Source organism: Primulina eburnea, chromosome 9 (genome assembly GCF_022965805.1).
Source record: "Primulina eburnea isolate SZY01 chromosome 9, ASM2296580v1, whole genome shotgun sequence".
In the NCBI taxonomy this organism is placed as follows: domain Eukaryota; kingdom Viridiplantae; phylum Streptophyta; class Magnoliopsida; order Lamiales; family Gesneriaceae; genus Primulina; species Primulina eburnea.
This window is the reverse complement of record NC_133109.1, coordinates 29978009-29990955: the sequence shown is the minus strand read 5'-3', so window position 1 is coordinate 29990955 and position 12947 is coordinate 29978009. Positions and strand designations below refer to the sequence as shown.

At 35.7% G+C, this 12947-nt stretch overlaps 2 protein-coding genes across 8 annotated transcripts; one reads left to right on the top strand and one right to left on the bottom strand.

Moving 5' to 3' along the window:
* Positions 1-759: 759 nt before the first annotated feature.
* On the top strand, positions 760-4786 carry LOC140841557 (cyclin-dependent kinase C-2 C-like). Its single transcript, XM_073209077.1, has 9 exons — positions 760-1573; positions 1658-1942; positions 2095-2412; positions 2485-2712; positions 2796-2893; positions 3098-3206; positions 3284-3775; positions 4074-4197; positions 4322-4786. Exons 1-9 carry the CDS (start codon positions 1091-1093, stop codon positions 4327-4329), a joined length of 2145 nt encoding a protein of 714 aa, XP_073065178.1. The 5' UTR covers positions 760-1090; the 3' UTR covers positions 4330-4786.
* A 2122-nt stretch (positions 4787-6908) lies between these two features.
* On the bottom strand, positions 6909-12063 carry LOC140841556 (uncharacterized). 7 transcript variants are annotated; one of them, XM_073209072.1, is made up of 11 exons: positions 11704-12063; positions 10384-10503; positions 9576-9876; positions 9275-9358; positions 8675-9163; positions 8311-8446; positions 8065-8227; positions 7856-7984; positions 7565-7759; positions 7355-7477; positions 6909-7270 (listed from the first exon to the last, which is right to left on the bottom strand). In XM_073209072.1, exons 3-11 carry the CDS (start codon positions 9853-9855, stop codon positions 7154-7156), a joined length of 1716 nt encoding a protein of 571 aa, XP_073065173.1. In that variant the 5' UTR covers positions 9856-9876; positions 10384-10503; positions 11704-12063; the 3' UTR covers positions 6909-7153. The 7 variants fall into 7 exon arrangements, with proteins under 7 accessions (XP_073065173.1, XP_073065175.1, XP_073065171.1 ...); XM_073209074.1 differs by having other exon boundaries at positions 11708-12063; XM_073209070.1 differs by having other exon boundaries at positions 11736-12063.
* Positions 12064-12947: the final 884 nt, after the last annotated feature.

The following is a 12947-nucleotide window of genomic DNA, read 5'->3' as shown; positions in this document are numbered from 1 at the left end:
TAAAACTATTATCTTAGAAATATTAATTTATCGAGTGCCAGTTTATAGATTTTTACATTATATATATTGGATTAAAGAAAATAATTGAAATCTTGCAAGATATTTTGAGCTTCAAAACCTTGATTTAAGCCACTACCGACCGCCTTAAACTTGCCACTCTAGTTAAATTTTCTTGAATTTGGAGTCATTTTACTAATTATATATCAATCTCACAATGTTTAAAAGACAGTATCCATTTTCCTATTTGTAGAAATTGTTTAGTTTTAGTTATTCGAGATAGATATATTCGGTTGGAGTCGTCTTTTGTGAGACAATCTCACGAATCTTTATGTATGAGACGGATCAACCCTACCGATATTCACAATAAAAAGTAATATTCTTAGCATAAAAGTAATATTTTTTCATGAATGACATAAATAAGATATCTGTATCACAAAATATTATCTGTAAGACCGTCTTACACAAGTTTTTGTCATCCAGTTGATAAATTCTGTGTGTTCGGTTTGAGATTTAAAAATTGAAAAAGTATTAAATTCAACTGCAATTTGGTTTCGATCTCCACGGAATACTTACATCCCGATAATCTGTCTACCATAATTGTACTAATTATAATTCATGATAATCGAACTAATGATTTTGACTCTTGTAACAATTATAGGATCACTCAATCAATATATATTATAATCGTGCTTTCTGTTGAACCAACAGAAACTTGGAACTCAACTGTCTCAAAATCAAGAAACAAACGTCAAAGAACCATTCATCGTACACACGAAATGCAAATCAATTTCTTCCCTTTGTGCCCGTATATCTCGCAACTGAAACATTCAGATGTGACAAAGAATAATGACAAGAAAATCTCCCGCTCTCCCTTCCTCTCTCTCGCGTCACCCCTCCGCAAAAAGGTTCCGTTGTTGAAGAATTTTCTCAGTTGTTTTTTTCCTGAGCAAATTCTTTATCCAACGCAACCGCATTGATGCGGTTATAGGGGTGAGTCATTTCCATTCAACCCCTACAGAATTTGGCCCATTTCGATCGGTTTGGATATTAGCACTGGCGGGTACGTTCTTTTAATGGGTTTTAGTGGGTCATGGGTTGCATTAGCTCCAAGAATATAAAGGCCGATTCTCCTGAATTTGATGATTCCGCCTCTGTCATCGCCATAGTTGGAGCTGCTTTCCCTAGCCATAGGCCGAGACGGTTGAGTTCTTCTGGACCTTTACATGTCAAACCAGGATTTGGCCCTTTGGAAAAGATAAAGGAGGAGCCCGAGGAGGAGGAGGAAGAAGAGGAGGAGGATGAGGATGAGGACGAGGAGGTGGAGGTGGATAAAGTGGCGGAGGAGGAGGAATCTGGGAGAAAAAGACACGGTTTTCTGGATTCCTCTGGAAATTTGAAGGCATTAAAGAAAGGGTCCTCTGAGAAGAAAGTTGTTTTTAGCATTAAATTCGGAAGGTTGATAGAAGGCGAGCACGTGGCTGCTGGATGGCCGGCGTGGCTCTCGGCTGTGGCTGGTGAAGCCATTGACGGATGGCTTCCTTTGCAATCAAACAAATTCGAAAGATTCGAAAAGGTAATGTAATATATAGCTTAGGCGACATATTTGTATTCATGAAACTTCGACATAATTGATATAATTCCATCTTTGCCTATATAGATTGGACAAGGTACCTACAGCAGTGTTTATCGGGCTCGTGATGTGGAGACTGGTAAGCTCTTTGCACTTAAGAAAGTACGGTTCGACAATTTTCAGCCCGAGAGTGTGAGATTCATGGCTCGAGAAATTACGATTCTACGCAAGCTTGATCATCCAAATATCATAAAGCTTGAGGGCGTCATCACTTCCCGGTTATCCTGTAGTATATATCTTGTTTTCGAATATATGGAACACGACCTTTCTGGGTTGTTGTCATGCCCTGATATAAAATTCTCTGATTCACAGGTTAGTTTGTAACATTTTAGCACTTGATTGTTATATTCTTAAGCAACGTACTTGAACTGTGATTTTGTGCAATCATGAATCATTTTGGTGACATTAAGATTATGAAGAAACTCAGTTCTGTCTTCTGATTGGAGTTTTTGTAATGAGAGTAGATTAAGTGCTACATGAAACAACTGTTGAGTGGATTGGAGCATTGCCATTCTCGAGGAGTGATGCATCGTGATATTAAAGTATCCAATATCTTGGTAAATAATGAAGGGATTCTGAAGATTGCTGATTTTGGCCTGGCAAATTTTCTGAGATCGAAAAACAAGCAACCCTTGACCAGTCGGGTGGTGACTCTATGGTATCGCCCACCTGAACTGCTTTTGGGCGCAACGAGTTACGGGGAATCAGTTGATCTGTGGAGCGTAGGCTGTGTTTTTGCTGAGCTTTTTCTTGGAAGGCCTCTCTTTAAGGGCAGGAACGAGGTTTGAATGTTCTCAATATGGAGTTCGATTTGTAACAAATTCAAGGAAGTGCTTAATTTTTTGCTTCTGCAGGTTGAGCAATTGCATAAGATCTTCAAACTTTGTGGTTCTCCACCGGATGAGTACTGGAAAACATCAAGACTTCCTCTAGCGACGATGTTTAAACCCCAGCATCCTTACGAATGTACACTTCGAGAAAGATGTAAAGAATTTCCAAAGAGTGCAGTTAGGCTTATAGAGACATTTCTTTCCATTGAACCTTACAAGCGTGGAACTGCTACCTCTTCTCTTGATTCTGTGGTAAGATTTCTAATAAAACAATTGAATATGCCAACTTTATCACACAAAGCTCTTTATTTATGGCTTTGTTACTTTTTTGTCAGTATTTCAATACAAAACCTTATGCATGTGATCCATCAAGCCTGCCTAAGTTCCCACCAAACAAGGAGATTGATGCGAAACTTCGTGAAGAAGCACGAAGGTAAAATACCTGTTTCATTTTCTGCACTAAAATATCTAGATTTGATTTGAGTACAATATACGGGTGCACACAAGATTAGTTTAACCATAGTTTGGACAGTACTAATAGCACAAAAATGATAAACTGAGTACTATGACATTCTGCATAAGCCTTTTATCGTGACCGTTTTCTTCAAATATCAAACTAAAGTTTGCGAACTTTCAGGAAGAAGACGGGCACCACTGCACGAGTCTCAGCTGGTTCAAGAAATTCAAGGAATATCCGCAAAACTCTGCAAGAACCAAGCGACTTCTGCAGAGTTGTTCCGACAGAGGTTCTCTCTCCTTCTGAGCATGGTTTTTTTGCACTTTTAGATGGCCATTTGTACTAACTTTTCTTCTCCTTTCAAAGGAGGTCGAGACCAACATGCATGGTGCTCGTGGAAACCACGGTGGCAGCACAAATATGCATCGTAGAAGAGGTGGAATCGATCCTAGGATGTCAATGAACCTATCCTATGATACAAAATCAGAGGCCTTGTCTGAAGCTTCTCAGATGACACATGAATCTCAAGGATCCAGCATCCGTTCTGTACCTGTTCAAGTGACAGGATCCAACGGTTTTGCATGGGGCAAAAGGCAAAAGCAGCAGGATGTATTTAAAAGGTTACATAGCCACCATACCAGTTCAAGAAGTCAAAAGTTCAATGCATTAGAGCCATCCAGTGTACTTTGCACGCAAGATTATTTGGAATCAGATATGCTAGATACCAATGAATTTTCAGGAAACGTTCACAGTGATGCAGCAGGCAAGCGTCCCTTGAATAGGGAAAGAGTGCAAATTCATCATCATCGCGATTCTTTGGACAAATCTGATAGCTGTGATCCACAGGAATTATCACTGGTAAGGAAATGGGATATATAAATACTGGTAGATAGGCTTTCCCTGTGTTCTTTGTGTCAATCTCTTTCATGCAGACTTTTGTGGTGGAAGGTCCATGGGTAGGTGGGGATCCACCAGAGGGGAGCGGGCGGGGGCAATCAACCCCCGACACATGAAAAAAATATTCAAACTGTAGATGTATTTTTTTAAAGGAAATCCTGTTTTTTGGCCTCATCAAAAGATATGAAATTGCCTCCCTCGACTAGGGACTGTGTTGAATTTCTGACAAGCCGAATCCAATTCTCCTTGATCTCAACAGGACTATAATCATATCAAGAAGAAGAAAGGCAGGATTGGATATTCAGGGTCTTTGATCCATCAGTCTCAAGAAATAGATTCGATACAGCATAGCCAGACTCTTCATAGATCCCGGTTTTACAAAGGTGAGAAAGTTATACACCATCATGGCAGATCCATGTTCAACTCCTACATGCATTGCATCTAGTTAAACTGAGAACCCAATTTTACTTTCTCAATGAAATCTTCGTTCTGCTGTCTTTTCTACAGATTTGTGATTCAAGGTTCCAATAATATATGGATAAAGGCCTGCATGAAACTTTCATGTGATAGAACTTCTCGGGGGGTTCCAACAAAGGTGCTAGCTTCTCCAGCTTTTTTTCGCTCAAATATTGAGTGTTGCACCAATTTTTGCTTGTATATCAAATCAACTGCGCGAAAATTCTTAGCTCGATCCATGGCCTGACATAAAGAAAATGAAGTACAAATACAAGGTGATCATTTGTGATAAACATCCAATATATTTGTAAAGTTTTATGACTTTTACTCATTGTAGCAGAAGAATACTAGACCAACTTTCTTCATTTCTATACCCTTTTTTTTCTCTCAATACCTTTGTTTATGAATGCTATGAGATTCGGATGTTGTCTTTGGCATTTTGTAGTTGTTTAATATGGTAGAGTCGGTAACGTTTTTTTGGTAAAAAAGCTATGATTTAAGACACTGTAACTTATGTTTCCCGTTCTTATATTTGTTGAGGTATTACTTGAAAACTTTCGACAGTGCTTTTTGTTGTTGTTGTTGAATGTTTCTATTAAGCAGTTGATCTCTCCGAACATCTATAAACATATCTTGTGTATTTAATTATTTAACTATTTTTTTAAACTGATTTGATCAGTTCGAGCTGATATCAGTTCAGTTCTCACCATAACTAAATATAACAAGAACTGATCCACTTATTTCAGTTAATCAATTGATACAAGCTAAAAGCTTTAAATTGAGCAGCTTTCTTAACGAAGAATTACTTCGAATATTTTATAACTTAATTTAAGATCAAACTCAATTTAATTCATATGTGTTTACATTCTTAGAACACGAACTATTGCAGCTCATCGAGAATATTTTGAGTAAATGAACAGTCTAGACAGCATGTCGTCTAGGACTTTATTTAAAAATTGACCAGTAAAGATTTTAACTTACTGGTTAAAGAAGTGTTGCAATAACTCAAGTGGTCCTGAATATTCTCAGTAAGGGGAAAAACTTGTGTAGAAAAGTAAATAGCAAATTTTAAAAATAATCTTTATAGTGATTTGAACTTAAATTTTCTACTTCACTATTCGTGGTTATAAAAGAATTTATCGTGGTTACAACGGAGAATTTATCGTGGTTACAACGGGACGAGACGTCAAGTTTGAGACCTAATAATAACAAACATCTTTCTCAAGCTAAAAAACCAGAGAGAAAAAATTGTGTAAGACGGTCTCACGGGTCGTATTTTGTGAGACATATATCTTATTTGGGTCATCCATGAAAAAATACTACTTTTTATGTTAAGCGTATTACTTTTTATTGTGAATATCGGTAGGTTTGACTAGTCTCATAAATAAAAATTCGCAAAAACATCTCATAAAATACCTACTCAAAATAAAAAATGAGAACTGAAAAAACAGAAATAACATTTTGTTAGTCACAACGAACAACAATCATATAAGCATTTATTGTGGTCATAAAAAAAACATTTATTGTGCAGTTAACATAACGTCAACTTAGTTCAGGTGGCCGTTGGATCCGAATTCTCAAGCAAAATTAGATCTTCAAAATACTTTTTAAAATCTTGATTTTATCAAAAATTTTAGTCCACGGTGATGGTGCAATTTTAATATTTTAAACCGCAGAAAAACTAAAATATTATGTTTCGATCTTTCTAATAACGTGACAATTATTAATCTCAACAAATCTTCTATTGGACATGTTTCAGTCATTTTTGCAGTAGTGGTAGAAACTAGAAATTGATAAAGTTCAAAGATTCGATTAGAGTGATCTAATCTAATCTAATTTTATAACCTATATAAAATAATAGCATTTTAGAACTCTTATTTTTTTTAAAATGGCTATAAAACCTCCTAAAAGGGTAAATATGTTTGACTTTTTATAACATAAAGATGAACTGTGTTTGAGTTTTGAAAAATAAAGAATATATTAAAATATCAATAATTTTAGGAGGTTTTATGTATTTTCAACTTTTCAAAAGGGGTTGATGCAATTAGCACATAAAATCACTCATGAATTGATCCAAAATCTGTACATAAGATTTTGTTACAATTTGTTTTATATATAGTTATCTGCTGATAAACTCTTTTCTGGTTCAATCAAAAAATAAATTATTGCTCCCCTTAATGTTAAGAACACTTTAAATCAAGAAATTAAAGAGTCTGGCTAATTAATTTAAGAGTAGGTCTCTTGTCTGACAGTCTCACACATATTTATCTGTGAGACGACTCAATCCTACCGATATTCACAATAAAAAATAACACATTTAGCTTAAAAAATAATAATTTTTCATTGATGACCTAAAAATACGACCTGTGAGACATCTCACACAAATTTTTATTCTCACAAGTTTCTACTTAATCTAAAAATTGATTGTTCGAAAAATTTGCTCACTTTTAACAAAAATACTTCAAACATCATGAAGATTTTGCAATTAACTAATCAAATAAAAAATATATATACTTAGTACAATTATAAATATTTTTATATTTCTGTTATCTTCATTTCATTCAGATGAAATTTATGATCACTAAAATAATAAATGACATTCTTCTTCATTGTATGCTGGAATAATAAAACTTGGAGAAATCGATGAAAAAATTAACATACCGAATTGTTGGAGACATAATTATTACAAGATGTTAATTATCAGAGGGTAAATTTTAGAAGTTAAAAATGTGATTGAATCAACAACAAAACAAGATTCTTTTTATTTTGATAACTGGTTGTGGGATAGCTTGGACTTGGATCCAGAAGAGGAGGAAGACAATGATAGCCTGGAAATTTTCTCTAGCCGCTTCGAAAGGCCGGATAACATGGCTAAATGTAGTCTCAGTCATCATCATCAAGACGTACAATCGTGGGTATTTGGCCATGATTAACAAAGTCGATCTTGTTCAACCTCACACAGCAAAGGACTTTTTCGGGTAATTCCTCTGGTTTTTGGGCCTGTTTTTTTCAAGAAAATGGCTTCAGTAGTGATTTCAGGAAGAAGAAAGAAATAGGAATGAGTGCTGGCTCAACGTAATGAACCTGAATAGTCAATCCCAGATCGAGTATTCCATTCTTTAATCGCTCACGAAATGCATCAAGTCCCTTTCTTGCTATGTAGCTGAAGCGATGGATATCCAGATCGACTTCAAAGTAGTTGGGACCCTGCGCGATATAGGAAGCTAAATATTGGTAATCACCATGTTACAAGTGTTGATGATTATCTTGCCTTTATTGGAAGACTTTTGTCACCTGATAAAACTCGTGTTGAGGACGAGAAAGAACAGGTTTCTCATTGTAAGCATTCAGAAGTTTTCTCTCTGTCGAATTCGATACAAGGTCTTCTGCATTAGCCACCCCAACCATGATTTTCAGCCTCTCTCTGAAGGGAACAATTGATTCTTTAGCGAAACCTTTAACCTTTTCCATTTCATCATCCACCAATCTCTGCAGCATAAAAACATCGGTTTCAGTAGAATATTCTAAATATCCAGACCCTTGGAATTTTACAGCATTGTACAAGTGATTAAACCGATATAGTACCTTGATATTGTCCAGAAACTGGGAAGATACGTCTGTCTCAAAACTTCCTGAAAGTTTAAAATACAGGACAAGGCTCAAGCCCTCTCCATCACCATCGCCAAGAAACATGGATGCTGGATAAGCGGGCAGCTGCGTGATGAAATTTATATCAGATTAAATTGGCCTCAACCAAAAACGTGGAATTAAGGTGAAATCGGACATCAAATCACCTGAATGTTAACAATTAGAAGTGGTGGAATTTTCCCATCTGCTTTTACAGAGGGTAACTCAAGATGCTGCGCAATGTGGTTAATTTTCCTTGGGGACGTAAACAAATCAACGCCAATGGGAAGGTAAGGAGAAACATTTGGTGCAGGAGACTTCTTTTTATCTCTGCAATGCTTTAAATTGTCAATAAATTGATGAAAATCGCTTGAAATTTTTTAGCGGACAACAGATGGAGGAGAGAAACATACTTGAAATAGTTGTCTCCACGGAGTTTAAAAGTCGAAGGTTCAATTTCAGACCATGTTCCAGAAGTTGGCTTCTCTTCAGTGCAACACGGAATCAAAAGTCCCGCTCTAGGACGATAAAGGTACTTTGTTGCTACACCTGGATAGATCAAAGTTATTTTCAGGTCGAGTAAGATTGACCTATTCAATGTTTGATTATGTGTAGAACCTATCATTTTGTAGCTGCACCAAATACTATGGTTAGTGGTAACTATACAATTCAAATATTTCAAACTATATAGTAAATCAAATATCACAAACAATAGGGATGCTTGAAGTTTATCTGGGATAATGTTTTATCATGGTACCATAAATAAAAAGTACTCACGACATTCATTTTTTTCTTCTCCATCAACAGATTTCCTCTTGAAGGAAAGCCTGATGACTGTTGTGGATTTCTTTCTTTGATATTGTGGTCCTGAACTTGAGGCAAGGTTGATCTTGTCATTAAAACTTACAGATGGAAGCAGCCGAGGAAATACGGATTTCAACAAATCCTGGGGAGTTTTCTCATCACAATAAATTTTATCATCTTTTAACCCATTAAAACTCACAAAAGCCCGGTCTAAGTTTTTCTTCTTCTTGCTACCAGATTCTTCACTCTTCACAAAACCTGAAAGTTCTTTTCCTTGTGTATTTACGAAAGTTAGTCCCTTCAAGTCCTTGACTCCATCATTGCTTAAGAGCTTCTCGGTTATACATTTATCTACTTTCAGATATTTGTCATGGTATTCTTTGAAATTGCACTTGCTATCCAAAAAGCACGATGAAGTTTCGTACTGAATAACTGGTACATTTGGAATGTAGGGGAAGAAATCTGCGGAACAAAAGAATTGACAGGAATACATAAAAACAGACCAGCAAAAGATCTTGGACATGAATGCAAAAACCATTGGTTACCCAAAAGAAAACACATCAATCTTTTTACCTCCATGTACACTGCTAAAGTCATCATCCGAGTCAGACTCTAATATGCTAAGTGTGTCAAACCATACGTCTTCCTGGCTAACTCCTATAAAAGTACATATATATATCATTTTCAAGAAATTAATCTGTCTTTAGTCATTATAACTTGACAGTTCTTGTTGCTCAAGATATTACTAGCTGTTGCTCAAGATATTACTAGCTGACATAAATAAAATGCAAGAAATATTAAAGAAAACTGATTTTCTTCAGTTAGACTCTTGACGTCTTTGTCAAAATTAACATTTCAATAATCAAGAACTCACCATTAGCATCGATTTGACTATGGTGCCACTGCAACTGCAACTGAGTGAGATGAAACGTGGAATTGGACACCTCAGATCTTCTGCAGGTGGTAGTTGTGTGAACAAACTCACTCAGAGCAAAATCTGCCACCCGAGCTCCAGCATCACTAGCCCTTTTCTTGTTTACATCCAGAACAGAATTCACATGATGTTTTTTGGAACGACCACGATGTTTCTTCCTTACTTTGGAGATCTTCGATGGTTTACAAGTCGTAGCTGGTATAGATACGCAAGCACCCATTATGATAACTCAGTTCTAAATCTGTGCAAAACCAAATATGGACTTTAATGATTTATTATGTAACATAATATAGTAGAGCTCCAAGTGCTTGAAATGAAATATAGTAAGTACCAAAAATGGCACTTTTCATCTTCCAAGAAAGACTCAGTTTCGACAGTCAAATCATTTCCTAAATTCTCATTTCTATGTTTGGTCTACTCTAGAATGAGAGACTCTCCATGTAGCATCAACCATTAGATACAGGTAAGCAAGTGCTAGTTACCCATGAGACCAATACATCTAACAATTTATGCTACATAACGAAGTGTTTCTCTCGATTTAGCACGAATTAGATTTGAATTTCTACTATCATCTCAAGGACACAACTATCCATAATTTGCAAAATGAGATACATAAAGGTGGAAATGTCTAATAGTACAGCTGCAGATAGAGTGATAATTCTTGTTTCTTGTGTTAATTGTTCCAACTTCGACAGCTAAGAAATGAATTATTTATACATCTCTACACTTAGGATTACAGTGATCATACCTTAACACGACTCAACCTTTTTTTACCAATATTTGTACTCATGGGTCCCCTTTCTTATGGTCAACACAATCTTTTAAACTCAAAATTGATCAATTGTACACACCACTTCCCCCATAGGACCTGTACAAGAGACGAGAGGAAAAAAGAAAGAAAAAGATCAGTTGGTTGCAAGAAGAGGTGGTAATTACTTACGAAATCCACATCACATCAAAAGTAAACAAATGTTATTATGTTAGGGGAAACCATGGAGGACAAGGTTAAACATCCCTACACGATATCTGAAAAGTTAACCGAAATGCCTGAAACAACACATTTTCTAGAACCATAAGTTAACTTGATCTTTATCACACAAGTTGTATTCTATTGTAATTTATAAGCCTATTCTAATCTTGAAACGTGGAATCAATTTTACATAATTGGATGTGATGGGGCTTGAATTCAAGACCTCTCCCTGACCTTAACACATATAATTGTGTCTCCAACAAACGCAACTTTTATATTTGGCTTTTTCAGTGTGTTCTAAAGTTCTAAAAAAGAAAAAGGAGTGGGTGAAAATGGCCATGGAAAGCCACTTTCTAAGATCAAATAAAAATGAAAAAGATAACAGGGTAATACAGACAAAGACAACTTCCCAAATGGACTAGGTGGAGCCCGGGCTAGCGGCAAGCAATTACAGTCGACACCTCGATTAATAAATTTCACAAGTAATTTTTCCAACAATGTGAGTTTTTCCCATCCCCAATACCATAAGTCAGCCCTCCCGGTTAGATTTCCTCATTTTAATCTTGATATGGATCCTTATTATATGATCTATTTCCTCATGCTAATATCTTGATATGGATCCTTATCATATGATCAATACAAGACAAATCACAAAAAGGTCCGAGAAAAAAATATATGGGCTATGGGTGGCCCTCTGTATATAATGCAGTACACAATGATACCATAACTAATAGTCACCATCAAGAACCTCAAAAATAGGAAAACACCGAATTATTCAAGAAACTGGAAATGTGAAAACAAATCCACAGCTCACACAGGACAAGAAGCGGAATACATAAATTGCTAAAAAAATGTCATCTCAGGAAATATAATAAACCCAATTAAAAAGCTGTAAATCACCAAGAAACCATTTTTAAAAATTAAGAAACAAGAAAATCTATAAAAATATCATCAAGAAAAGCATACGCATTTTCTTGAAAACCCATTAATCATAAAGACAACATCAATCCATTCATCAGCATCCATACGTAAACACGATCATACATACGCGTATAAACGGACGCATTTCAAGGAAACGCGTACACACGTAATACATACATACGCGTCAACAGCCGTATTTCTGTACGTACATTCAAACAGGAAACTGCGGAAAAAAGGTTTCCTGGGGGTGCCCCTCTCCCGGAAGGATACACAAAGATGAAGAGCAATTTGCAGAGCTACGAGAAAGAAATGACCGTCGGATCCAAACAGCAATTCTAATCCTTTTTTTGCCTTTTTCTCCAATAACGAGTGTTTCTTTTTATAGATTTCCGCGTTCTTGCAAAATGTAGAGAGAAACAAAGCAAGAAAATTAGGAGCTTTCGTTTGCTTGTTTTTATATTGTTATTATCATTTATGATAACTGAATATTTGACGTTGACTATAATGTAATTTGAACATTGGCCATCCCATACAAAGTCAAGAGTGAGAGCAACTGTGTAAATGAATTGAGTCGGATAACGAGTTTTTTGAGATAATTTGAAAAAAATATTTTATTTGTATTTGAGTTTATCAAATTCAAATTGAACTCGAACTTTGTTCGAGTCGAACTCGAGCTCGAATTATTTTGTTCGACAGATAATTTGCGAGTTTTACTATTTATTAATATAATATAACTATGTATTAAATAAATTTCGAACTTTTCGATTATTTATTTTCCAATAGTTCGCGAACATATTTGAATATTATAAACTGAACTCGAATTTGAGCTTTAATTCAAACCAAATTCAAGCTGATTTTTTTAAAATTTCCGAACTTCGTATCGAGTTCGAACTCAAATAGAACTAATTCGAAGCCTTTAAATTTTTATCATATTTGACTCAATTTAGTTCGTTTACATCTAAATAATAATAACATGGCAAAAACTTGTGTGAGACGGTCTCACGGGTCATATTTGTGAGACGGATCTTTTATTTGGGTCACCCATGAAAAAATATTACTTTTATGCTAAGAGTATTACTTTTTATTGTGAATATGAGTAAGGTTGACCCGTCTCACAGATTATGATCCGTGAGACGGTCTCACATGAGACTCACTCTACAATAGTGGGTCTCATGTGAGACCGTCTCACGGATCTTAATCTGTAAGACGGATCAACCCTACCCATATTCATAATAAAAAATAATACTCTTAGCATAAAAAGTAATACTTTTTCGTGGATGACCCAAATAAGAGATCCGTATCACAAATAAATAAGACCCGTAAAACCGTCTCACACACGTTTTTACCAGCTTACAATTTGTGTGTTCTAGTCAAAACCCCTTGAATTAAATGTACATTGACTTTTCCAATTTGTTTCGTTC